This window comes from Musca domestica, unplaced genomic scaffold, assembly GCF_030504385.1.
Source record: "Musca domestica strain aabys unplaced genomic scaffold, Musca_domestica.polishedcontigs.V.1.1 2, whole genome shotgun sequence".
Classification (NCBI taxonomy): domain Eukaryota; kingdom Metazoa; phylum Arthropoda; class Insecta; order Diptera; family Muscidae; genus Musca; species Musca domestica.
The window spans coordinates 15,496,349-15,522,598 of NW_026712249.1; the positions used below are offsets into that span (position 1 = coordinate 15,496,349).

Sequence of the window (26,250 nt, forward strand, 5' to 3'; positions counted from 1 at the left end):
TAAACGTGGTTTTTTTAAAGAATTTCTTCCAAAGACCATCTGACCAATAAACGTGGATTTTTTAAAGAATTTTTTCCAAAGAACATCTGACCAATAAATGGGGATTTTTTAAAGAATTTTTTCCAAAGAACATCTGACCAATAATTGGGGATTTCTTAAAGAATTTTTTCCAAAGAACATCTGACCAATAAATGGGAATTTTTTAAAGAATTTTTTCCAAAGAACATCTGACCAATAAATGGGGATTTTTTAAAGAATTTTTTCCAAAGAACATCTGACCAATAAATGGGGATATTTTAAAGAATTTTTTCCAAAGAACATCTGACCAATAATTGGGTATTTTTTAAAGTTTTTTTTTCAAAGACCATCTGACCAATAAACGTGGATTTTTTAAAGAATTTTTCCAAAGACCATTTGAACAATAAACGTGGATTTTTTTAAAAAAATCCAATAAACGTGGATTTTTTTAAAGAATTTTTTCCAAAGACCATTTGACCAATAAACGTGGATTTTTTTAAAGAATTTTTGTCGAAGACCATTTGACCAATAAACGTGGATTTTTTTTAAAGAATTTTTGTCGAAGACCATTTAACCAATAAACGTGGATTTTTTAAAGAATTTTTGTTGAAGACTATGTGACCAATAAATGGGGATTTTTTAAAGAATTTTTGTCGAAGACCATTTGACCAATAAACGTGGATTTTTTAAAGAATTTTTGTCGAAGACCATTTGACCAATAAACGTGGATTTTTTAAAGAATTTTTGTCGAAGACCATTTGACCAATAAACGTGGATTTTTTAAAGAATTTTTGTCGAAGACCATTTGACGAATAAAAGTGGATTTTTTAAAGAATTTTTGTCGAAGACCATTTGACCAATAAACGTGGATTTTTTAAAGAATTTTTTCCAAAGACCATTTGACCAATAAATGGGGATTTTTAAAGAATTTTTGTCAAAGACCATTTGACCAATAAGTGGGGATTTTTTAAACAATTTTTTCCAAAGACATTCTGACCAATAAACGCGGATTTTTAAAGAATTTTTTCCAAAGACCATCTGACCAATAAATGGGGATTTTTAAAGAATTTTTGTCAAAGACCATTTGACCAATAAGTGGGGATTTTTTAAACAATTTTTTCCAAAGACATTCTGACCAATAAACGCGGATTTTTAAAGAATTTTTTCCAAAGACCATCTGACCAATAAATGGGGATTTTTTTTCCAAATAATTTCTCATTAATCAATTTTTTATTCACAATCTCATCTAAATTTCAATAGAGTTCCGCGCTTTCAATGACATTTACAATATCTTCCACGAAATTGCACAACACCGAATAAGTCTGCATGTACAGCGAATCTTTGAACGATTTCGAATTCCTGAGCTGTTTTTCAAAGAGCGCATGATTAATCTTTTCACTATTGCTTGCATCTCCCCCAGAACCATTGGCATTTGAAGCTTCAAGAAATTTCAAAAATCCATTTTCCAAACTTTCTCGCCTTTTTTCCCACTCATCAACACATTTGCCCAACAGCCCCCTCACATAGAGTATAGATGTTTGGAATCTTTCGGTTTTTTCGACTATTTCAGAAGTTTCTCCACCTTCACCTCCTCTTATGTTTATTATTCGCCCCAAGAGATCACATAATTCATTGAAATATAAGACACGCTTCTCGGGATCATCAAATCTTAAAATCGCCTCCTTTAGGCTATCCACTCTCAGGTTCCACAATTTGTCACGGGGTTTTTTGACCCGTTTATAAATGTCTTTAATTGACTCTAGATCATGATAACGCTCACATTTATAGTGCGGATTTAAATATTGGAATATTTCCAATTCTGTGAGGGGGCGTTGATAAGGACAGGGACACTCTATGGGTTTTATGGCCGGTGTTAGATCGCCCAGACCCCGAGTTAATTTACGCATCATTTTCCAATTGGATTTGGCAATAACTTCGGAACGTATGTCCTGAAGCCTTTGGCGATATTCGACATGGGGTTCACAGTTACCCTGCAGCTGCATTACAATATCCTCCGTTTTGTGTTTAAACGGAGTGGGGTCTACTTTCAGTACCCATTTGGTTTTGGTGATGCCAACCCGGCGTGGTTGATATAAAACATGAAATTCCTTCCTTTCACCCCGACACAAACGGAAGGGGCGATGATCGAAAACAAATTCATTATCGAGAGGCTTTAAGAGGGCGGCATTGTTTTTGTAATAAGAACGATTTAGCCATTTAAAATTCAAAATCTTCTGGCCCAGATTCTGCAAAATCACAACTCGTTTGACTTCTTGAACAAAAGGTTGGCTATTGAAATTGATTTCAATTCCCAATGGCTTGACGCACTTTTCATTATCCAAAAGGAATATTTGATCGTTAAATTTGAAACCATATTCAATGGGTTCCACTTCGACTTGAACTATATCGTCTGGACAGGGGTTTTCCTCAAGTCCTAGTTCTTTGGATTCTGAGGAGATATCACATATTTTTTCTTCTGGCATTAGTAGCTCAATTTGGGAATTATGTTGTAGGCCATTTGATGGCAAGGCCTTCATCAGGCCTTCACCCACAATTTGTAGATTTTCAATGTCAGGATAAAATTCAATTACACGTTCAATGTCCTCACGATTTTCCTCAATTCTTTGTTCGAGATGTTTCGACATGAGCCATTTACTGGAATGCTCTTCAGCATTACCCTGCTCGCCGCCCAATATTTCACGTTTTGTAATGCCAGGCAGTCCACAAATTTCCAGCTGGGTCCCCTTCACCCTTTCTGCCTTGGGTAAGGTTTCCTCAATGGTGGACTGATCACATTTCTCCTTCAGAGCAGTGGCTTTCCTAACACACAATCTCTCCGGCCTCAAACGTTCAGCATAATCCAGTATTTTCTTTACCGTTTGTTTATCTCTTTCATCGATTGTTGTCGCCCGATTGCTATGGAGTACCGGATCCTTGCAGGGACTTTTTGAGGTATTTCTATAGATTTTCTCTTTTACCACCTCCCGATCTTTCAATACATTTTTCCAATATTGCAGACGTTTATCGTAGCTGTATTCGGATGGCTGTAGCCTTAAACTGGAACACTGGGATGAGGATACATCACACAAGCCCTTGCGTTCATCGAAGATGTTATCGATCAATTGATTGACCAGGCGGCGATTGTTTTCAACATTTACCGTTGGATTTATGTTAGGCGAGTCCACCGAAAATGCATTGACCTTGGATGGATCTGTTTGGGCCAAATTTCTTAGTTTGAACATGGTATTTTTTTTTAAATCTATAAAACTTGTTGTCAGTTTTGAAAGGGAAATCGAGGGGCCTCGAAAGATATGAAGAAACATGCAACGAATTTGTATTTTTCTTTCAAATTCGATAATAAAACAGGTTAAAGTTTCATTGAAGTACATTTCTAGGACAAGAAGACCTGGAAAAGGTTAGAAAATTATCAAAAAATGTCAAGGACAAATGATTTTGAAATTAAGTTCCAATCACGAATTTTTTATACCCTCAGCCATATGGCTAGAGAGGGTATATATCATTTGATACGGCCAAAACGTGACTCATCGAAATAACGGTTTTAGATCCTAGGCCTCTTTTTTGGGCCAAATCCGTTTCAGTACATTTGGAGTCAATCTAGCGATGTCCGTCCGTTAATCTGTCTGGCAGATGCGCACGATAACTCTTGATTTGCTGCAAACATGGTACATCGTAATATTATTATCAAACTTAGATCGAATTCTAAAATGGGCAATATCGATCCACTCTTTCTGGTACCTCCCCCACAAAGAGTCAATATTTTGAATATCCATGAAGCTCATAAAACACAAACTTAACATCTGATTCCATTCAGACTTGGCACACCGCAATATTTCCATAAACATAAGATCTGTTATAAATATGGTAGATATCGGACCATTCCTTCTGGTACCTCTTCCACAAAATGTCAAAACTTCCAATTTCCATTTCCTAAAATCTTTACTGGATAGAAAAAAATGATAATTCGATTTTGCGACAACTTTGCAAATCCCAATATTTGCGTCAGTGCTGGGTCAGGTGTGAAAATGGACAATATCGGTGCACCCCATCAAGTACCTCTCCCACAAAAGGGTCAAATTTTTAATAATTATAACTCTTATTAAATGTGATGTAAGAGTCCGACGGTTTTCAAATTACACGCATCACAATCTTTTTATTAACCCAAGGTCTGCTGTAAAGATGAAATATATCGGTCCACTCCTTCTGGTACCTCCCACACAAAAGGGTCAAATTTGAATATCCATTAAGCTCATAAAACGCGAAATTAACATACGATTCCATTCAAACTTGGCAAATCTCAATATTTCTATCAACACAAGATCTGTTAAAAATATGGTAGAGATCGGACCATTCCTTCTTGTACCTTCACCACAAAGGTTAACGTTTTGAATAACCAAAACTATAATAAAATCCGAAATAAGCGTCCGTTCTCTTCAAATTACACACATAACAATATTTTTTACTAACCCAAGGTCTGGTGTGAAGATGGAATATATCGGTCTACTCCCTCTGGTACCTTCCCCACAAAGGTTCGAAATTTTGAATTCCTTTGAAGCTTATAAAACCCGAAATTAACATTCGATTCCATTCAAACTTGGTACATCTCAATATTTCCATAAACACAAGATTTGTTATAAAGAAGGTAGAGATCGGACCATTCCTTCTGTTACCTCTCCCATAAAAGGGTCAAAGTTTTGAATAAGCAAAACGATTATCCAATCCAAAATAAGCATCTGGTTTTCTTAATATTTCACAAATCCCATTATTTATACTCACACAAGTTATGCTGTGAAGATAGAATATATCGGTCTACTCCTTCTGGTACCTTCCCCATAAAAGGTTCAAAATTCTGAATATTTATGAAGCTCATAAAACGCGAAATTAACATCCCATTCCATTTAGACTTGGCACATCTTAATATTTCTATCAACACAAGATCTGTTAAAAATATGGTAGAGATCGGACCATTTTTTCTGGTACTTCCCCCACATAGGATTCACGATTTTGTAAAATAAAAAGAAAGCGAGATAATCATCCAACTCTCTTCGAATTTCACACATACAAACATTTTTGCTAACACAAGATCTGTTGTGAAGATGATATATATCTGTGAACCCTTTCTGGTACCTCACCCGCAACGGATCACAATTTTAAATACTTTCACCTGTCATAACTTATACTGTCCATAGAAGAACTAGAGGTCGACTATTGTCTATAGAAGAGCTAGAAGTCTTCTATTAACTATAGAGGAGATAAAAAAACTGCAACAAAGTCAAACGACATCATTTTAAGATTTTTTTTTTAAATATTATTGAATGAAAGCAAACAATGTCGGAAATAGCATCAAATTTTAGAATAAGTTTAGATTTGTTTGAATTTGTCACCTTTGGCACGAATTATGGCCCTCAGATAGCCAATGAAACCGTCCGTCATACGCGCCCGCATGTTGCTCTGCGGTATTTTGGGCCATTCCCGGCGAAGCGCTTATTTGAGGTGATCGACACTTTGGTATTTTTTAGTGCCAACCTTGCTTTCCAAAATACTCCAGACTTAAAAGTCCAACGGATTAGTATCCGGAGATGTTGGTGGCCATTGTGCGCTAGAAATGAAGCGAGGAACCTCATTTTGTAACCATTCTTGGGTGGCGCGTGTTGAGTGTGATGGTGGTGAGTCCAGCTGGACATTCCCATGGTCTGCGGCCAAAATGTTTGCGTGCCCAAGGCTCTAATACATCCTCCAGAATATTTTCGCGATAATATTCGGCCTTTATTCTGATGCCACGGTCGATTAATGCGAAGGCGACCATTGGCTGTTATGGCGGCCCTCACCATCACCATGGCCGGCGCTTGAGTTCTGGTGGGCAATCGAAGGTCCACACTTCCAGCTGACCTCTTTGGCAAGTAAACACGATCATTTTTTTTTTTTTTTGAAACTGCTGGACAACGAATGTTTCTTATCGGAGCGGAGAAAACCAAATTCAGCAGTTTACCACTTTCGTCCAAGCGAAGCAACTCTTTGGCTCTTTTGAGTCTATTTTCTTTCTGTTGCGGCGTAAGTTCTTGCACTTTTTGGAATTTCAATAGCTTTACCCCGAGGTCATTTTTTAATATTTGCTGAATGGAATATTGCGATATGTTCAGCTCACGAGCCATTTTTCGGCCACTGCGACGCGGGTTTTGATCAAGTTGCTTCTTTACTTTTCGAGCCATTTCTGCTGATGTTGCTGTTTTCTTCCGTCCACTTCCTTGACGTCGGGCTACGCTACCAGTATCACGGTAACGAGCAATGGTACGAGACACAAAAGATGTATTTACATTTAAATGCTGGAGTGCTCTATCGATGTCCACTTATGGTTTTCCAGCCAAAAATAAAGAAATCACACTATCACGCCTGAATTCCATCATGAATAAATTTTTTTCTGGAAAATTCTCACCAAAATGCTTTGCTAAGCTTGTAAACAATATAATGAGCTTTCACTGGAATAATTTTAACAGCTGTCGGACGAGTGGCTTGGAAACGACAACATTCTGAAGTTGGTTGCAGTTTTTTTATCTCACCCTGTATGTAGATGACATTGAGGTCTTTTATTGTCTACAGAGGGCCTTGAGGTCTTCTATTGTCTATAGAAGAGCTAGATGTCTTCTATTGTCTATAGAAGTGCTAGAGGTCGCCTATTGTCTATAGAAGACCATAAGTACGTATATTGTCAAAGAAGACCTTGGGGCCATACTCTGACTATAGAAGAGCTAGAGGTCGTCTATTGTCTATAGATGGCCAAGAAGTCTTCCACTGCCTGTAGAAGTCCTTGAAATTTTTGTGGTCCACAACATTTTTAATACACTACAGTTCATAAAAAAATATTATCATATAAAACAAAAACCAAAAATAATTCTTTGTCATTCATTCCTCATTTATTCGCCTTTATTAAGTTATATATAAAAAAAATTATTTAAATAATTAAATGTTTATAAATACATGTAATAATAAGTAATATTAAAATGTAGGAGGGCGGACGACATCCAACCAAAAAGCAGAGCTCAGCATATTTCTATGAAATATTATGATTGTGGTCTCTAACTTTTCGAGCAATGGATATTTAGAGGGGGGGGCGGAATGTGAACATGTTTTTTGAGTGAATGAGTTTTCTCTGTATGTGTGTGTTTGGTTGGTTTTCGATTGGCTTTGAAGTGCACTTAATAAATGTCTAGAAACTATTTTCTTTGAAACTCTTTCCATCATCAACTTAACAAAGAACAAATGTTGCAGTTTTACTGGAGAAATGACAGATACAATTCCACAAGAAACCTAAACATATTAACAAAGAAGTAGTAGTAGTAGTAGTAGTAAATAATAATAATAAACAAAGTCAATATAAAATAAATTACCAAAAAAAAGTACATAATATTGCCTTAACACAACCAAAAAGTATCAACATAAATTCTAGGAGTTACAATATGGAGGTTTCCGGTTTTGACTGACTGACTGACTGACTACTAAAACAAACACGCTACATATATATATAGTTACATACACACATATTTATAAAACGAAATACTTTAGGTATTCTATTGTTTTCGAACATCTTAGGGCGAGACAATGTCTTAGAACCGAACTATAGAATCTATAGAGAATTTTATTTTTTATTTATGATACGATTATTAGAATGCTTAGCTTGAGGTTTCTTCGAAAATGATTAGATCATAATTTTGATTTTGGTTTAACATTGCGTGCGAAAATAATTTCCGGATTGTTGCTGGGCTTTTGTATTTCACGATAGTTGTTGACTATTTTCTTGGTTTCATCCTTGGGACATGATTGGAGATTGCGAAAAACTTGAACCTGAAAGACAAGAGGGAGGAATAAGGTGAGGAAAAGTTAGTAAACAAATACAAAAAAGGACTCTAAATAGAACAGAAGATAAGGTTATGCGATATGAGGACCTAGGGGTCTTTTATTGTCCATAGAAAAGCTAGAGGTCTTTCACGGTCTATAAAAGAGCTAAAAGGTCTTCTAGTGTCCATAGAAGAGATAGAGGTCTTCTATCAACTATAGAAGACCTATAGACCTTGAGGTCTTCTACTGTCTAGAGGTCTTCTATAGTCCATAGAAGAGCTAGAGGACTTCTATTGTCCATGGAAGAGCTAGGGGTCTTCTATTGCCCATAGAAGAGCTTGAGGTATTCTATTGCACATAGAAGAGCTGGAGGTCTTCTATTGTCCATAGAAGAGCTAGAGGTCTTCTATTGGCATAGGCTAGAGGTCTTCTATTGGCCATAGAAGAGCTAGAGGTCTTATATTGGCCATAGAAGAGCTAGAGGTCTTCTATTGTCCATAGCAGGGCTAGAGGTCTTCTATTGTCCATAGCAGGGCTAGAGGTCTTCTATTGTCCATAGAAGAGCTAGAGGTCTTCTATTGACCATAGAAGAGCTACAGGTCTTCTATTGCCCATATTAGAGCTAGAGGTCTTCTATTACCTATAGAAGAGCTGGAGGTCTTCTATTGCCTATAGAAGAGCTGGAGGTCTTCTATTGCCTATAGAAGAGCTGGAGGTCTTCTATTGCCTATAGAAGAGCTGGAGGTCTTCTATTGCCTATAGAAGAGCTGGAGGTCTTATATTGCCTATAGAAGAGCAGGAGGTCTTCTATTGCCTATAGAAGAGCTGGAGGTCTTCTATTGCCTATAGAAGAGCTGGAGGTCTTCTATTGCCTATAGAAGAGCTGGAGGTCTTCTATTGCCTATAGAAGAGCTGGAGGTCTTCTATTGCCTATAGAAGAGCTGGAGGTCTTCTATTGCCTATAGAAGAGCTGGAGGTCTTCTATTGCCTATAGAAGAGCTGGAGGTCTTCTATTGCCTATAGAAGAGCTGGAGGTCTTCTATTGTCTATAGAAGAGCTGGAGGTCTTCTATTGCCTATAGAAGAGCTGGAGGTCTTCTATTGCCTATAGAAGAGCTGGAGGTCTTCTATTGCCTATAGAAGAGTTGGAGGTCTTCTATTGCCTATAGAAGAGCTGGAGGTCTTCTATTGCCTATAGAAGAGCTGGAGGTCTTCTATTGCCTATAGAAGAGCTGGAGGTCTTCTATTGCCTATAGAAGAGCTGGAGGTCTTCTATTGCCTATAGAAGAGCTGGAGGTCTTCTATTGCCTATAGAAGAGCTGGAGGTCTTCTATTGCCTATAGAAGAGCTGGAGGTCTTCTATTGCCTATAGAAGAGCTGGAGGTCTTCTATTGCCTATAGAAGAGCTGGAGGTCTTCTATTGCCTATAGAAGAGCTGGAGGTCTTCTATTGTCTATAGAAGAGCTGGAGGTCTTCTATTGCCTATAGAAGAGCTGGAGGTCTTCTATTGCCTATAGAAGAGCTGGAGGTCTTCTATTGCTTATAGAAGAGCTGGAGGTCTTCTATTGCCTATAGAAGAACTGGAGGTCTTCTATTGCCTATAGAAGAGTTGGAGGTCTTCTATTGTCTATAGAAGAGCTGGAGGTCTTCTATTGCCTATAGAAGAGCTGGAGGTCTTCTATTGCCTATAGAAGAGCTGGAGGTCTTCTATTGCCTATAGAAGAGCTGGAGGTCTTCTATTGCCTATAGAAGAGCTGGAGGTCTTCTATTGCCTATAGAAGAGCTGGAGGTCTTCTACTGCCTATAGAAGAGCTGGAGGTCTTCTATTGCCTATAGAAGAGCTGGAGGTCTTCTATTGCCTATAGAAGAGCTGGAGGTCTTCTATTGCCTATAGAAGAGCTGGAGGTCTTCTATTGCCTATAGAAGAGCTGGAGGTCTTCTATTGCCTATAGAAGAGCTGGAGGTCTTCTATTGCCTATAGAAGAGCTGGAGGTCTTCTATTGCTGGAGGTCTTCTATTGCCTATAGAAGAGCTGGAGGTCTTCTATTGCCTATAGAAGAGCTGGAGGTCTTCTATTGCCTATAGAAGAGCTGGAGGTCTTCTATTGTCTATAGAAGAGCTGGAGGTCTTCTATTGCCTATAGAAGAGCTGGAGGTCTTCTATTGCCTATAGAAGAACTGGAGGTCTTCTATTGCCTATAGAAGAGTTGGAGGTCTTCTATTGTCTATAGAAGAGCTGGAGGTCTTCTATTGCCTATAGAAGAGCTGGAGGTCTTCTATTGCCTATAGAAGAGCTGGAGGTCTTCTATTGCCTATAGAAGAGCTGGAGGTCTTCTATTGCCTATAGAAGAGCTGGAGGTCTTCTATTGCTGGAGGTCTTCTATTGCCTATAGAAGAGCTGGAGGTCTTCTATTGCCTATAGAAGAGCTGGAGGTCTTCTATTGCCTATAGAAGAGCTGGAGGTCTTCTATTGCCTATAGAAGAGCTGGAGGTCTTCTATTGCCTATAGAAGAGCTGGAGGTCTTCTATTGCCTATAGAAGAGCTGGAGGTCTTCTATTGCCTATAGAAGAGTGGAGGTCTTCTATTGTCTATAGAAGAGCTGGAGGTCTTCTATTGCCTATAGAAGAGCTGGAGGTCTTCTATTGCCTATAGAAGAGCTGGAGGTCTTCTATTGCCTATAGAAGAGCTGGAGGTCTTCTATTGCCTATAGAAGAGCTGGAGGTCTTCTATTGCCTATAGAAGAGCTGGAGGTCTTCTATTGCCTATAGAAGAGCTGGAGGTCTTCTATTGCCTATAGAAGAGCTGGAGGTCTTCTATTGCCTATAGAAGAGCTGGAGGTCTTCTATTGCCTATAGAAGAGCTGGAGGTCTTCTATTGCCTATAGAAGAGCTGGAGGTCTTCTATTGCCTATAGAAGAGCTGGAGGTCTTCTATTGCCTATAGAAGAGCTGGAGGTCTTCTATTGCCTATAGAAGAGCTGGATGTCTTCTATTGCCTATAGAAGAGCTGAAGGTCTTCTATTGCCTATAGAAGACCTTGAGGTCTTCTATTGCCTATAGAAGAGCTGGAGGTCTTCTATTGCCTATAGAAGAGCTGGAGGTCTTCTATTGCCTATAGAAGAGCTGGAGGTCTTCTATTGCCTATAGAAGAGCTGGATGTCTTCTATTGCCTATAGAAGAGCTGAAGGTCTTCTATTGCCTATAGAAGACCTTGAGGTCTTCTATTGCCTATAGAAGAGCTGGAGGTCTTCTATTGCCTATAGAAGAGCTGGAGGTCTTCTATTGCCTATAGAAGAGCTGGAGGTCTTCTATTGCCTATAGAAGAGCTGGAGGTCTTCTATTGCCTATAGAAGAGCTGGAGGTCTTCTATTGCCTATAGAAGAGCTGGAGGTCTTCTATTGCCTATAGAAGAGCTGGAGGTCTCTATTGCCTATAGAAGAGCTGGAGGTCTTCTATTGCCTATAGAAGAGCTAGAGGTCTTCTATTGGCCATAGAAGAGCTAGAGGTCTTCTATTGCCTATAGAAGAGCTGGAGGTCTTCTATTGCCTATAGAAGAGCTGGAGGTCTTCTATTGCCTATAGAAGAGCTGGAGGTCTTCTATTGCCTATAGAAGAGCTGGAGGTCTTCTATTGCCTATAGAAGAGCTGGAGGTCTTCTATTGCCTATAGAAGAGCTGGAGGTCTTCTATTGCCTATAGAAGAGCTGGAGGTCTTCTATTGCCTATAGAAGAGCTGGAGGTCTTCTATTGCCTATAGAAGAGCTGGAGGTCTTCTATTGCCTATAGAAGAGCTGGAGGTCTTCTATTGCCTATAGAAGAGCTGGAGGTCTTCTATTGCCTATAGAAGAGCTGGAGGTCTTCTATTGCCTATAGAAGAGCTGGAGGTCTTCTATGCCTATAGAAGAGCTGGAGGTCTTCTATTGCCTATAGAAGAGCTGGAGGTCTTCTATTGCCTATAGAAGAGCTGGAGGTCTTCTATTGCCTATAGAAGAGCTGGAGGTCTTCTATTGCCTATAGAAGAGCTGGAGGTCTTCTATTGCCTATAGAAGAGCTGGAGGTCTTCTATTGCCTATAGAAGAGCTGGAGGTCTTCTATTGCCTATAGAAGAGCTGGAGGTCTTCTATTGCCTATAGAAGAGCTGGAGGTCTTCTATTGCCTATAGAAGAGCTGGAGGTCTTCTATTGCCTATAGAAGAGCTGGAGGTCTTCTATTGCCTATAGAAGAGCTGGAGGTCTTCTATTGCCTATAGAAGAGCTGGAGGTCTTCTATTGCCTATAGAAGTGCTCGAGGTCTTCTATTGCCCATAGAAGTGCTCGAGGTCTTCTATTGCCCATAGAAGTGCTCGAGGTCTTCTATTGCCCATAGAAGTGCTCGAGGTCTTCTATTGCCCATAGAAGTGCTCGAGGTCTTCTATTGCCCATAGAAGTGCTCGAGGTCTTCTATTGCCCATAGAAGTGCTCGAGGTCTTCTATTGCCCATAGAAGTGCTCGAGGTCTTCTATTGCCCATAGAAGTGCTAGAGATCTTCCATTTGCCATAGAAGTGCTAGAGGTCTTCCATTCGCCATAAAAGAGCTAGAGGTCTTCTATTTGCCAATAAAAGAGCTAGAGGTCTTCTATTTGTCAATAGAAGAGCTAGAGGTCTTCTATTGGCCATAGAAGAGCTAGAGGTCTTCTATTGGCCATAGAAGAGCTAGAGGTCTTCTATTGGCCATAGAAGACCTTGAGGTCGTCTATGTCGTTTTCATATTTATAATCTATGTGAGTGTGACCTTCGACAGTCGTCAGATCAACAACCATTTTTTTTTTTCAAATTCGAAACAGACTGGACAACTACCCTGGGAAAAACCAGAAGCAAAACACAGCTGTCTTTCCACAGTCGACAAACATATTTACAATTCAAAATGACGTGTCAGAGTTTTTCATACCTGTCCTTTGGACACATATATCGGTGTCCGATAAATAATCCATGTAACACTTTCAAAATATGGTGCCGTTGTTAGAGATCCTTTATATGTGTAGTAATGTTTGCTTAACTCCTGTAGACCAATCCATGAAAGGCAATCTAAAATAAAATCAGAATAAAAAATTATTTTCAGATCCCTTAGAGTTTTCAATTTGTCACCCACCTGAATCAACAGACGCCGAGGTATGGATTTTTTGTACAATACGTATACCTTCGGTGATTTTCTTAAATTCCGGGCAATCCTTTTCACCACACGCCTGTATAAAGAATGCCACAACAGCCAAACCGTCCGGTTTATTCTTTGCCTCTGAGAAATCTTTGTACTTTGAGTTGTAGTGCACCGCATGAGCTTCCATGGAATATTTCATTCCCTCCAGGGTATGTTCACAGCCGGATTCATCCGTGTCGGCCCAGTGAAAATGCAATTGTTCGAATATGTATTTCTGATCACCCAAACAGCCGCCCAGCAGATAGGGTTGTTCCTTGCGTTTGCCAAATGTTACCATGGCCGAGGTGCCGGTATTGTGTACGCGGGCAATGCCCACCGGCTCCCAGTGGCCATGATACTCAAGTGGATCAATGTCATCGATGTGTTCGATGACACGATTGCTAATCTCAATAGGTGATTGAACGGGCATCTTGTGTTTTGGGTTTTCGAACGGGGTTTGTTCAGTTTTTAAAGGCTTCTGGGCGTCGGGCTACTGCTGCTGCAATTGAGAGTTGAGTTGAAAGCCAAGCTTTGTCCACTGATGCTGAAGCTCGCTTCGAGGCGTTAATTATGTTATATTAACGCCGTGATAGGATTTTTTCTTAACTTTAAAAACACAAACGTGTTGTGGTTTATGTAGCCAAGTAAACTGCGACGTGGTGGCGAATTTTATTAAACTCGTTGAGGATCAAGAAATGAATTTATCTTTTTCGAGCTTCAGTTTGCCAGCGGTATTGGGAATGCGTCAGCTTTACTTCTCACGGGCGATATGTTTGAACTGCAGGGAGAGATGATGGAGAGAGAAACAAAATTTAATAAAAATGTATAATAATTAATATATAAATACTTAATAATAATTTCATATAAAAAATTATAAGAAAAAAATCTGGGATAATTTCACAATTCAAGCTATTTTAGTTGAAATTTAAAAAAAAAATCAAGAAGAAAAATAAAAAACACTGTCAAAGAAGACAAATTATTAAATGGGCATTATTATCATTTTTATTTTTTTTTTTATTAAAAAAAAATATATTTTTAAAATTAAAAAAATATTTAAACATTTGTTTTAAGAAAATATATATCTTTTTTAATTCTAAAAAAATAGAATTTGTATTTTACTCAAATCCAAACTCAAACTACCAAATCCAATAAAATATGTTAATTTTTTGAAAATAAAAAATCAACAAAATATATTTTGATATTAAAAAACAAGTAGTCTTACAAAATTTAATTAAATAATGAATTCGAATAAAAAGTTAAGAAAATTTTGTTGTTGCAAAATGGTCAGGTTTAATCCCATTACCGTTGTTTTTTAAAAAAAAAAAGCAACAACATTTGTTTATTAGTGGAGGAAGATGGTAATGTTTACCAGGAGGTAAGGCAGGGAATACTTAGGTTTCGAAAAGAGCCACCAATCCTCATCAGTTCCCCGAATATGTATTTCTGCTCAGCCATATGGGTGAGGGTATAAAAATATATTTTTTATACCCTCAGCCATATAGCTAGAGAGGATATATAATTTGATACGGACAAAAACGTGCCTCATCGAAATAACGGATTTAGACCCTAGGTGTCTTTAGGCCAAATCCGTTTCAGAACATTTGGAGTCGATCTAACGATGTCCGTCCGTCTGTCGGGTTGGCTGGTGTGCACCATAACTCTCGAAGGGAGCAATCGATTTGGTCCAAACTCGGTGCATCGTAATATTTTTATCCAACTTAGATCGAGTCTGGAGTTGGGTAAAATTGGTCCACTCCTTCTAGTACCACCCGCACAAAAGTTCGAAATTTCCAAAAAAAATATTTTACTGCATAGAAAGAGGAAGGATAATCCGAACGCTCAAACTTTGCAAATCCTAATATTTACATCAGTGCTTTGTTTGGTGCGAAAATTGACAATATCGATCCACTTCAACAAGTACCTCCCCCACAAAGGGTAAAAATTTGGAATAATTATAACTTTTATAAAATGTCCGTTTGTCTTCAAATTACACACATGAAAATATTTTTATTAATCCAAGGTCTGATGTGAAGATGTGTAATATCGCTCCACTCCTTCTGGTACCTCCCCCACAAAGGGTCAAAAATTAGAATAGCCATGAAGCTCAAAAAAAAAAAAAAAAAAAACGCGAAATTAACATCCGATTCTTTTACGACTGTCAAATCTCAACATTTTCATCAACACAAGATCGGTTATAAAGATGGTAGAGATCGGAGCATTACTTCAGGTACCTCCACCACAAAGAGTCAAGGTTTTGAATAACCAAAACGATAATAAATAATATTATCCCATTATTTCCACAAACACTAGATCTGTTGTGAAGATCGAATACATCGGTCCACTACTTCTTGTACCTCGCCCACCAAGAGTCAAATTTTTGAATATCCATGAAGCTCATGAAACGCAAAATTAACATTTGATTCCATTCAGACTTCAGGCACATCTCAATATTTCCATCAAAATAAGGTCTGTTGTAAAGATGGTAGAGATTGGACCATTTCTTCTGGTTCCTCCCTCACAAAGGTTCAAAATTTCGATTATAAAATCCGAAATAAGCATCCGGTTCTCGTCATACTTCACAAATCCCATTACTTCCACAAACACTTGATCTGCTGTGAAGATGGGAAATATCGGCCCACTCCTTCTGGTACCTCTACCACAAAGGGTAAAAATTTTGAATATCCTTGAAGCTCATAAAACGGGAAATTAACTTCCGATTCCATTTAGGCTTGGCACATCTCAATATTTTTATCAACACAAGATCTGTTATAAATATGGTAAAGATCGGACCTTTCCTTCTGGTACGTCTCCCACAAAGAGTTAACATTTTAAATGGCCAAAACGATCATAAAATTCGAAATAATAATCCGGTTTTCTTCAATTTACACACATAACAATATTTTTATTAATCCAAGGTCTGGTGTAAAGATGGAATACATCCGTCCACTGCTTCGGGTACCTCCCCCACAAAGGGTCAAAATTTTGGGTATCCATGAAGGTCATAAAACACGAAGTTAATATCCGATTCCATTCAGACTTGCCTCATATCAATATTTCCATCAACAAGTGCTGTTATAAAGATGGTACATTTTTTAATAATTTTTTTTTTTGAAAAAGGAGAACTGGTGGGTCCTCGTAACAATTTTTTTCAAACTCTCAATAAATAGGTCTGGTGGTCCTCGAAAAAAAATTATTTTGGAATACAAGTCTAAAAAGTATTTTTTTGGTTTCAAAATTCTTAAAAAATGAAAAGAAAAAGAAAACATTTAACTAGCCTGTCGGTCATTTATCAATACTTTTAAGGAATCTCCGTTAAATAGGCCCAGTTGTCCTTGAAAAACATTAAAAAATCCAAAATTTATAAGTCCAGTTTCCCTTTATTTAAAAAACACATTTAATAGCTCTGGTGGTCCTTGAAGAAAAATTCCCAATATTGTGGGTCCGGAGGTCCCTGAGAAAATATGTTAAAAAAATACACTTTTATTCCAAGGACATTTACCTGGAGGATAATTACAAAAAGTATTAAAAATTGAATGTTAACCGCACAAATTTAATAGGTTTATTTTTCCTTGAGAAAGTGTTTCAAAAAAAGTTTTATACGTCCGCCTGTCCTCTAAAAAATTGGTCAAAATTCCAAATTTAGTAGGATCTTGGATAAAAATCCTTACAAATTCCAATATTGTGGGTCCTTGGAAAAAAATATTAAAAATTCACAGTTAGTCCAAGGACGTTTTCCTGAAAGATTATTAAAAGATAATAAAATTCGAATGATAACAGCACAAATTTAAAAGGTGTAGTCCTTGAGAAAATATTTAAAAATTCAAGTTTTATAGGTCCGCCTGTCCTCTTAAAAATTGATCAAAAATCCAAATTTAATAGACCTGGTGGTCCTTGTAGAAAAATTCCTGACAAATCGCAATTATGAGGGTCCGATGGTCATTGAAAAAATGTGTTTAAAAATCCACGGTTAGTCCAAGGACATTTACCTGGAGGATAATTACAATGAGTAGTAGTAAAAATTGAATGTTAACCGCACAAATGTAATAGGTCTAGTTGTCTTTGGGAAAATATTTAAAAAATTCAAATTTTATAGGTCCGGCTGTCCGCTATAACAATTGATAAAAAATCCAAATTTAATAGGTCTGGTGGATCTTGGAAAAAAACATACAAATCCCAATATTGTGGGTCCTTGAAAAAATATGTTAAAAAATGCACAGATAGTCCAAGGACGTTTACCTGAAGGATAATTAAAAGAGGGGTAAAAATCGAATGTTAGCCGGTTGTCCTCTAAAAAAATATTTAAAATCCATATTTAATAGGTCTTGAAAAAAATCCTTACAAATCCCAATATTGATGGTCCGGTGTGGTCCTTGAGAAAATATGTTAAAAAATCCACGGTTAGTCCAAGGACATTTACCTGAAGGATAATTACAAAGAGTAGTAGTAGTAAAAATTGAATGTTAACCGTACAAATTTCAAAATCGAACTATTCAATTCAATTGTCTTGGTAATGAATTCAGACAATCGAACCGTTTGAATTCTCAGCAAATAATCGGAAAGAGGGAGCGGGGAGATGGAGGGTGGGGGTGTTAGAATACATTAAACGACTTTTAAATTCATTCTGACTGACTTATGTTTTTGTGTCGTCTCGTCTTCGTCTTCAATACCTTTTCAATGCAACAGCAAACACCTCTCACTCCCATTTTCTCTTCCTCTCTCCACCTCTCTCTCTGCATAAAAGGTTTCACAAATGACCAACAGTACTGGGTGGGTGGTGGTATGGGGGGGTCTGCTTGATGTTTGTTTTATGACAAAAGAGTTTCAGTTGTTTTCAATATTTCAATGTCAATAGTGAATGAAAATATGAAAAAATTTATTGGCAGCAGCAGTCCTAAGACAATGGCAAAACAGTTGTGTGGATAGGCAGGGAGAAGCAAACCAAAGAGAGCGAAAGTGGCCACTACGTAAAGTTGAAATTAGAGAACTTACAAATAAAGAGAGGGGCTATTGAATTTTCCTGTTCAAATTGTATATTTGACCTCTTCCGCTGCTCTCTCTTCCCGTTCTCTCTATAAAAGAATATATTAAAATAAGCTTGAAGAAAGATATATTTTAAAAATCCCCGAAATGACTATGTTGCACCTTAAAAAAATATTGTTAGACAACTTTTGCTTGCCACTGTTTTGGCCAAGTAAACGGTTTCATTGCTGTTATATCAGGCAATAAAGGCATTCATCAAATTTATTATTTAATGGCAAGGGCAAGGATATATTCCATATCCTTGCCGAGCGGTTCGACGAACTAGATATGTTGGTAATAAACGCAAACTCACGTCACACATTTATCTATCCGTCCATCCAACCAGCCAGCAAAAGAAGACGGATCATTTGACACATTTAGCCAGTTGCATGCATTTTCACAAATTAATAAAAATGTCTTTGACACTTCTCTCCCCCCTTCCACAGGCAGGCCATCGCAATTTACACTTATCACGGAGGAACGAACCTAACGATTTGACAGCAGAAGAAGCCCCACCAGCAAGAAACCAATTGATTAACAATGCCAATGAAATTGAATAATTTATTTATCATTTAGGCGAATGGTTGGTTTGTCACGATAGGCTATCATTTGGTTACTCCTTTGAGTGTTTGTAAATAGGCGGACAGGGGAGAGGAACAACGGGAAAACAGTGGGTGGGCGAGCATAAAGGCATTTGCAAGGATGTGGCAAAATTACGAATTTCTTTTTTGAAGAATAATTTCAAGGACTTAGGGCTATTTGTCCTTTAAATTATAATTAAATTAATAATAGTAATTATTATTAAAAATATATGAGCCTCATGGATATTCAAAATTTTGACCTTTTGTAGGGGAGGTACCAAAAGGAATGGACCGATATATGCCATCTTCACACCAGACTTTGAGATAATAAAAATTTTGTGATGTGTGTAATTTGAAGAGAACAGGACGCTTATTTTGGGTTTTGTGATCGTTTTAGTTATTTGAAATGTTGACCCATTGTGGGGAGGTACCAGACCTTTGTGTGGGAGGTACCAGAAGGTGTGGACCGATATCGCAGCAGACCTTGTGTTAAAATAATGGCATGTGTGAAATATGAAGAGATCCGGATGCTTATTTCGGATTTTATGATCGTGTTGTTTTTTAAAATGATGGCCCTTTGTGGGGGAGGTAGCAGAAGGAGTGGACCGACATATCCCAATTTCTCACCAGACCTTGGGTTAATAAAAATATTGTTATGTGTGTAATTTAAAGACAACCGGATGCTTATTTCGGATATAATAATCGTTTTGGTTTTTCGAAATTTTGACCCTTTGTGGGGGAGGTACCAGAAGGAATGATCCGATCTCTACAATCTTTATAACAGACCTTGTGTTTATAGAAATATTGAAATATGCCAAGTCTGAATGGAATCGGATGTTAATTTCGTTTGTTTATGAGCTTCATGGATATTCAAAATTTTGATCCTTTGTGGGGGAGGTACCAGAAGGAGTGAACCGATATATTCCATCTTCACACCAGACCTTGGGTAAGTAAAATTATTGGGATGTGAGAAATTTAAAGACAATTGGGCTCTTACATCACATTTTATAAGAGTTATAATAATTCCAAATGTTGACCCTTTGTGGGGGAGGTACTGGATGTAGTGGACCGATATTGTCCATCTTCGCACCTGGATTTGCAATGTTGGAGATAAATCGGATTATCCTTTCTCTTTTTGGGCAGCAATTTATTTTCTTTGGAAATTTCGACCTTTTGTGGGGAAGATACCAGAAGGAGGACCGAGACTGCCTTTCTCCGAACTCGGTCGAAAATTGACAATAATATTACGATGTACCAAGTTTGAATCAAATCGAATACTTTCTTCGGGAGTTAGCGGGCGTACCAGACAGACAGATGGACGGACGCTGGATCAACTCCAAATGTCCTGAAACGGATTTGGTCCAAAGAGACCTGGTCTTAACAAATGATATATACCCTCTTCTCTAGCCATATGGCTATAAGGGTATACAATTTAATTAATATTCGTTGATTTTTGAAAAAGTTTGAGATTTTCAACAACTGCCGAACATTGAGTTTTTTTACTGGGTTTTTATTATTTTTTTTTAAATTAAAAATCAAATTTAAAATTTTTATGTAAATTAAATTTAGATTTTTTAAAATAAATAAATAATAAAAATTAAATTAAAACATTAAATTTCAATTAAAGCATTAACCGATTTCAATAAAAAATTGGAAAAAAAAAATGGTCAAATAAACATATATTTTTAATGTTTGAGTTTTTGTTTAGTTTTTTTTTTTTTTTGAATTATTTTAACAATGTCTCAAAATTTTAATAGTTTATATAAAAAAATTATGACGAAGTTTGGATAAATATGCGTAGATTTTTGAAAAAGTTTGGAAACGTCGAATTTTTGACTTGTTTCTAATTTTTTTTATTAAAAATTTTAAGAAATTTTAAGATACTATTCAAGTATTCCCATTTTAAAATTTTTAAAATTGAAATTGCGTTGTTTTTGTTTTTTTTTTTGCTGATCTATGGATTTAAAATTGCAGGGCTTATTTTTTTAACTTATTTATGGGAAAATATTATTTGAATTTAAATATCAAGACATTACAGTCGTAAAACTAATTTTTTATCACTCGGTGTTATTTCAAGTACACTTTATTTCTATTTAATTATTATATGTATAAAAAAAATATTTTACAAATATTTATAATTACATTTTCTCAATTGTTGTAATGCAATTTGCCACAATTTTTATATTTATTTTTATTTTTCTCAGACTTCGTAATTTTCCCGTCGATTTGCAACGTTTCGAGCACAATTTTTAATATTTTTATGTATTTATTTGGTTTTAATTTCCCGACAAATAATCACGTGAATTAGTTTCTTTCCATTGGTTGTCGCTCAACCATACGATCGATCTCTCACTTCAACAGATGTGGTTGTCTGTCGCGCGTCCGAACACTTTGCGGTTTCAAAAATAAATGAAGTGTTTCGCCGTTCCGAGGGGATTTTCAATGCAAATAACAAAAAAATAGAAACTGGGTATTTTAAAGGTAACACAAACATATACGAGAGGTCTAACGAATCGTAGATAACAACCGGCAGCAGATCTTGTCGCAATTCTTATCAAGCGACTGATTAGGCAGCGATTAGCAAATGCAAAAAAAAAAAAAGAACAGCAAACTGAACAGCAACAATCCAGACATGAAGCGATTACACCCTAGCCAAATGAAACAGGAATTTGTTGATTTTTTTTGCTTCCAATTTTATCTCGCTGATCATAAATTTCGTTTGAGGAACGTGTAATTATGTCACAAAAACTAATCAATAATTGCATTTAAGTGAAATTGGGCGTGAAGGTTATTCAGTGAGCTAGGTGGAGAAAGTTTAAGGCGGGAAATCAAAATCATATGCCTCAGTTGGCAATTGAGAACAACAACTTTCCGGCAATGGAGAATAATGTATAGGAAGGGTATCTTAGTAAGAGGCTTGACAGATGGTCGAATGAACATGAATCTAATTTCTTCCTAAAAAACAATTTTATATATCATTTCAATTTTTTAAACATATGTAACCCTTATTAACGAATTCCATACTCAAATATTATTCTACATTATCCCACGTAGGTTATTGAATTCCTTTTTCTATTAATTCCGTAACTCCATGTTAGTTTTCTCTCAGTGCACTCTTGAGTGTTCCCTCTCAGAGGAGTTTTTGTTGTTGTTATTAAAAATCAAATCATCATTTTATTATCAAATCTTGTCCATCTGATTAGCTGTCAATTGTATAGAGAGCATTTCTTTTACGTAGGAGAGATAGGATAGAGAGAGAGAGGGAAGTGAGAAGAAAAAGTAGTCCAAAATGCAATTGCTTCAGATAAGACCGACGATAGATTTTTTTGCAAATGACATTTTATGACACATGGACACACACACGCAAATGCAAACAAACGTCATTTATAATGATTATTGTGATAATCGTTGTTATTAACGGCGTTGCTATTTTATCATCATAATCATCAATAAAATGTTATCGTGCGATTTCTAAGGTTATTGTCAAAAATAACAAAAAGTAGACTGACGTCTAGGAATTTTTTTAATCTATTATGCAATAGAATGGAATCTATGGGAATTTATATGATTATAAACAATTAACACAGATGCACCAAATACCTTGGTGAGAACCAAAATTTAAACTGGAACAAGAACAACGAGGAGCGTACTAAAAAGGGACTCATTGCAGGAACGCAGACATAGATCCCAATATCATTTGCAAATGTTTCAAAGCGATTCCCTGACTAGGCAGACCATTTTCTTAAGTACACTTACAGGGTGAGATAAAAAAATGCAACCAACTTTAGACAGCTGTCATTTCTAAGCCACTCGTCCGACAGCTGTTAAAATTATTCCAGTGACAGCTCATTCTAATGTCTACAAGGGTAAAAAAGCATTTTGTTAAAAATTTTCCAGAAAAAGTTATTTCTGATGGAATTCAAGCGTGATAGTGTGATTTCTTTATATTTTGCTGGAAAACCACAAGTGGCTATAGTTAGAGCACTCCAACATTTAAATGTGAATAAATCTTTTGTGTCTCGTACTATCGCTCGTTACCGTGATACTGGTAGCGTAGCCCGAAGTCAAAGAAGTGGGCGGAAACGGACGAAACAGCAACATCAGCAGAAATAATTCGAAAAGTTAAGAAGCGACTTGATCGAAACCCGCGTCGCAGTGGCCGAAAAATGGCTCGTGAGCTGAACATATCGCAATATTCCATTCAGCAAATATTAAAAAATGACCTCGGGGTAAAGCCATTGAAATTCCAAAAAGTGCAAGAACTTACACCGCAACAGAAAGAAAAAAGACTCAAAAGAGCTAAAGAGTTGCTTCGCTTGGCCGAAAGTGGTGAACTGACGAATTTGGTTTTCCCCGATCAGAAAACATTCGTTGTCCAGCCGTTTCTAAAAACAAAGTGATCGTGTTTACTTGCCAAAGAGGTCAGCTGAAAATGTGCACCTTCGTTTGGACACCAGAATTCAAGCGCCGGCCATGGTGATGGTTTGGACCGTCATAATAGTCGATGGTCGCTCTCCGCATGGTTGGCACTAAAAAATACCAAAGTGTTCATCACCTCAAGCAAGCGCTTCCGGGAATGGGCCAAAATACCGCAGAGCAACATTCGGACAGCGTGTTAACGTTTCATTGGCCGTTTGAAGGCCATAATTCGTGTCAAAGGTGACCAATTCGAACAAATCTAAACTTATTCTAAAATTTGATGCTATTCCCGACATTTTTAGCTTTCATTCAATAAAAAAGTTCTTTTATAAAAAAATACACACCTAATGTAGTAAAATATATTTTTTAAATTTATTTTTTGCTCTCCTGCCCCTTTGGAAAAACATGTTATCAACCCAGCTTAGTGTTGTCACTTCGTCTATGAAATATCTGTCGAAAAAATAACAGTTCAAACCGAAGACCATTGTCTAAACATATCAGAAAATATAACTTTATATTTTCGATTTTTCTTCTCGGGATAGTTTCGAAGATCCCCATCAAAATGGTGGAATGTACTCTGTGCTCCCTGATGGGCCTTGGATGTCGCTGCATCTATAATATACTAATGACAGCATTGGAATATCCCTTGGTGGTCTTTTTACTTAGCTGTTTGATAGCTTTGGTATTTCTATTCAATATCCAAAGTGCCAAAATTCTTTGCGAACTGGGCAGTGTGGCAGCCAGAAGTTGTGGTATGGCATTTGCCACAGGAGGGGAAACCAATGCGGTTTGTGGTCGAAGATGTTTAACAAATTTCGATTATGGAGTTGAAAGAGGTAATTTGAAGGATGTTGAAAAGAGGATCTGAAATAAATCTTTTTTTGGTATCAGGACCTCACACATGGCCATGTTCTGGAGCCAATCAATCACCCATCAATATAATTGAGGCCAGTGTTCAGAAATTTCCCATACGAGAGTTGCTGACATGGAATCATTATGAAGATTTGCCCAGTGCCGTAATTCTGGAAAATACAGGTCACACAGGTGAATAGAGATTTGATATAATAAAAGTCCTTCCCACTGTATGCGATTCTTCCCTCTAGTTGTATTACGAGCCTCGTTTTCCGGCAATACACCCACCTTGAGTGGGGCTGATCTATTGGCCAGCTATACCTTTGTTGAGTTATGTTTCCATTGGAGCCAATCGAATAGTGAGGGTTCTGAACATATGCTAAATTATCGCCACTATCCCATGGAGTTACAGGCTATGCATCGCACCGGACCGCCTGGGGAAAATGCCTCCAGTTATGATCTGCTAATGGTGGCCTATTTCTATGATGTAAAAAAGCAAAGAAGTTTTAAATTTGTGAAAATAAGGAAAATATGATTTTACATTTCAGATATCCTCCAATAACCCCTATTTGGAGCCCATTGTACAAAATCTACCCCGCATACGAATGCCTGGAACCCATGTGGAAATTCCTCCATTTCCCCTCAGCTATTTGTGTCATCAATTTCGCAGTGGTTTCTATAGCTATGGTGGATCATTGACACAACCACCCTGTTATCAGGGTGTGGAATGGTTCATTCTTCCCGAACCCTTGGCAATTGGTGAAAGACAATTGAACGAATTTCGCCAATTGTTGAGTGGCGATGGGAAATCACGTATCGTTCGTAATTCCCGGCCCATTCAAAACATCAATGAATCACGAGTGGTGAATTTGAATCAATACAGTCCCATGGAAGCTTGTGCATTAATGGATAGGGGGGAGTCATATCAATCTCAAGATGTGATGGCCTCAGCAGCCGAAGAGAATTCAGAGAATTTGGATTGAATTGAATGTTTATATTTTTTAACTACTGTAACTATGTATTTTTGAATAGTTAAATAATCATATATTTGTTTCAAAATAATTTTTGAGAGAGCCAATAAAACCATAGTTTTTCTCAAATATTTTTTCGTCGAAAATATTCGTGGATTATTAGAGAACTTTTTCAAGAACTACAATGTCAATTTTTCGTTTTTAAATTTTAAAAACTTTTTACAAAAATATAGGAACTTTGTGCATTTTCCAGAATTTTATTAAGGACAATGTCAAAGGTGGTTTTTTAAAGAATATATTTTCTAGGACTCTACTGCCAAAGAGTTTTTTCATGGACTAAAGGGACAATATTTGTTTATTTTTAAAGAATATTTTTTCTGGAATTTTGAGGACAATATTTAAGTTTAGATTTTTTCGAATTGGTCACCTTTGGCATGAAATATGGCCTTGAAACGGCCAATGAAAACGTCACACGCTGCCCGAATGTTGCTCTGCGGTATTTTGGCCCATTCTCGGTGAAGCACTTGCTTGAGGTGATCGACACTTTGGTATTTTTTAGTGCCAACCTTGCTTTCCAAAATACTCCAGACACAATAGTCCAACGGATTGGTATCCGGAGATTTTGGTGGCCATTGTGCGCTGGAAATGAACCGAGGAACCTCATTTTGTAACCATTCTTGGGTGGAGCGTGCTGAGTGCGATGAAGCTGAGTCCTGTTGGTATGTCCAAGGCCTGCGGCCAAAATATTTGCGTGCCCAAGGCTTTAATACACCCTCCAGAATATTTTCGTGATAATATTCCCCATTTATTCTGGTGGCCCACTGAAGGTGAACATTTTCAGCTGACTTCTTTGGCAAGTAAACTCGATCATTTTGTCTATCTACAAACTGTTGGACAACAAATGTTTTCTCATCGGAGCGGAGAAAACCAAATTCGGCAGTTCACCACTTCCGACCAAGCGAAGCTCTTTTGAGTCTATTTTCTTTCTGTTACGGCGGTGTAAGTTCTTGCACTTTTTGGAATTTCAATGGCCTTACCCCGAGCTCATTTTTTAATATTTGCCGAATTGGATATTGCGATATGTTCAGCTCACGAATCATTTTTCGGCCACTGGCTTAGAAATTACAGCAGCCTAAAGTTAGTTGCAGTTTTTTCATCTCATCCTGTATATATACCCTCAGTCATATGGCTACAGAGGGTATATATCATTTGATACGGCCAAAACGTGCCTCATGTCCGTCCGTCTCTCTGGCTGGTGCAGACGATAACTCTCGAACGGAGTATCCGATTTGGTCCAAACATGGTACATGGTAATTTTACTATCAAACTTAGAACGAGTTCGAAGATGAACAATTTCGGTCCACTCCTTCTG

General features: G+C 37.4%; 3 protein-coding genes across 5 annotated transcripts in view; 1 reads left to right on the forward strand and 2 right to left on the reverse strand.

The window, feature by feature from the left end:
• Positions 1-1,229: 1,229 nt before the first annotated feature.
• On the reverse strand, positions 1,230-3,355 carry LOC101899815 (uncharacterized). The gene has a single exon (XM_059121487.1). It carries the CDS (start codon positions 3,339-3,341, stop codon positions 1,272-1,274), a length of 2,070 nt encoding a protein of 689 aa, XP_058977470.1. The 5' UTR covers positions 3,342-3,355; the 3' UTR covers positions 1,230-1,271.
• A 4,244-nt stretch (positions 3,356-7,599) lies between these two features.
• LOC101898963 (carbonic anhydrase 2) overlaps positions 7,600-26,250 on the reverse strand; it is a 45,095-nt gene continuing 26,444 nt past the window's right edge. The window contains exons 1-4 of one of the 3 annotated variants that reach the window (XM_059121862.1): positions 20,779-21,059; positions 12,992-13,814; positions 12,791-12,927; positions 7,600-7,875 (exon numbers count right to left, since the gene is read on the reverse strand). In XM_059121862.1, the coding sequence (XP_058977845.1) occupies positions 7,735-7,875; positions 12,791-12,927; positions 12,992-13,466 (753 nt within the window). In that variant the 5' untranslated portion in view covers positions 13,467-13,814; positions 20,779-21,059 and the 3' untranslated portion in view covers positions 7,600-7,734. Of the gene's footprint in view, positions 7,876-12,790; positions 12,928-12,991; positions 13,815-17,453; positions 17,547-20,778; positions 21,060-26,250 lie in introns of those variants that run through there. The other 2 variants (XM_059121863.1, XM_059121861.1) reach the window with 2 other exon arrangements.
• Positions 21,102-25,001, forward strand: LOC101899647 (putative carbonic anhydrase 3). The gene is made up of 5 exons (XM_059121860.1): positions 21,102-21,117; positions 23,598-23,891; positions 23,947-24,099; positions 24,159-24,394; positions 24,456-25,001. The coding sequence occupies exons 2-5, from the start codon at positions 23,618-23,620 to the stop codon at positions 24,888-24,890; spliced, it is 1,098 nt and encodes a 365-aa protein (XP_058977843.1). The 5' UTR covers positions 21,102-21,117; positions 23,598-23,617; the 3' UTR covers positions 24,891-25,001.

Bases quoted from the DNA above. Each gene is read 5' to 3' on its own strand.
- LOC101899647 (XM_059121860.1), top strand. From the start codon at position 23,618: ATGGTGGAATGTACTCTGTGCTCCCTGATGGGCCTTGGATGTCGCTGC. The intron at 24,100-24,158 runs GTGAATAGAGAT...TCTTCCCTCTAG, and splicing joins GGAAAATACAGGTCACACAG to TTGTATTACGAGCCTCGTTT. The intron at 24,395-24,455 runs GTAAAAAAGCAA...TTTACATTTCAG, and splicing joins TGGTGGCCTATTTCTATGAT to ATATCCTCCAATAACCCCTA.
- LOC101899815 (XM_059121487.1), bottom strand. From the start codon at position 3,341: ATGTTTCTTCATATCTTTCGAGGCCCCTCGATTTCCCTTTCAAAACTG.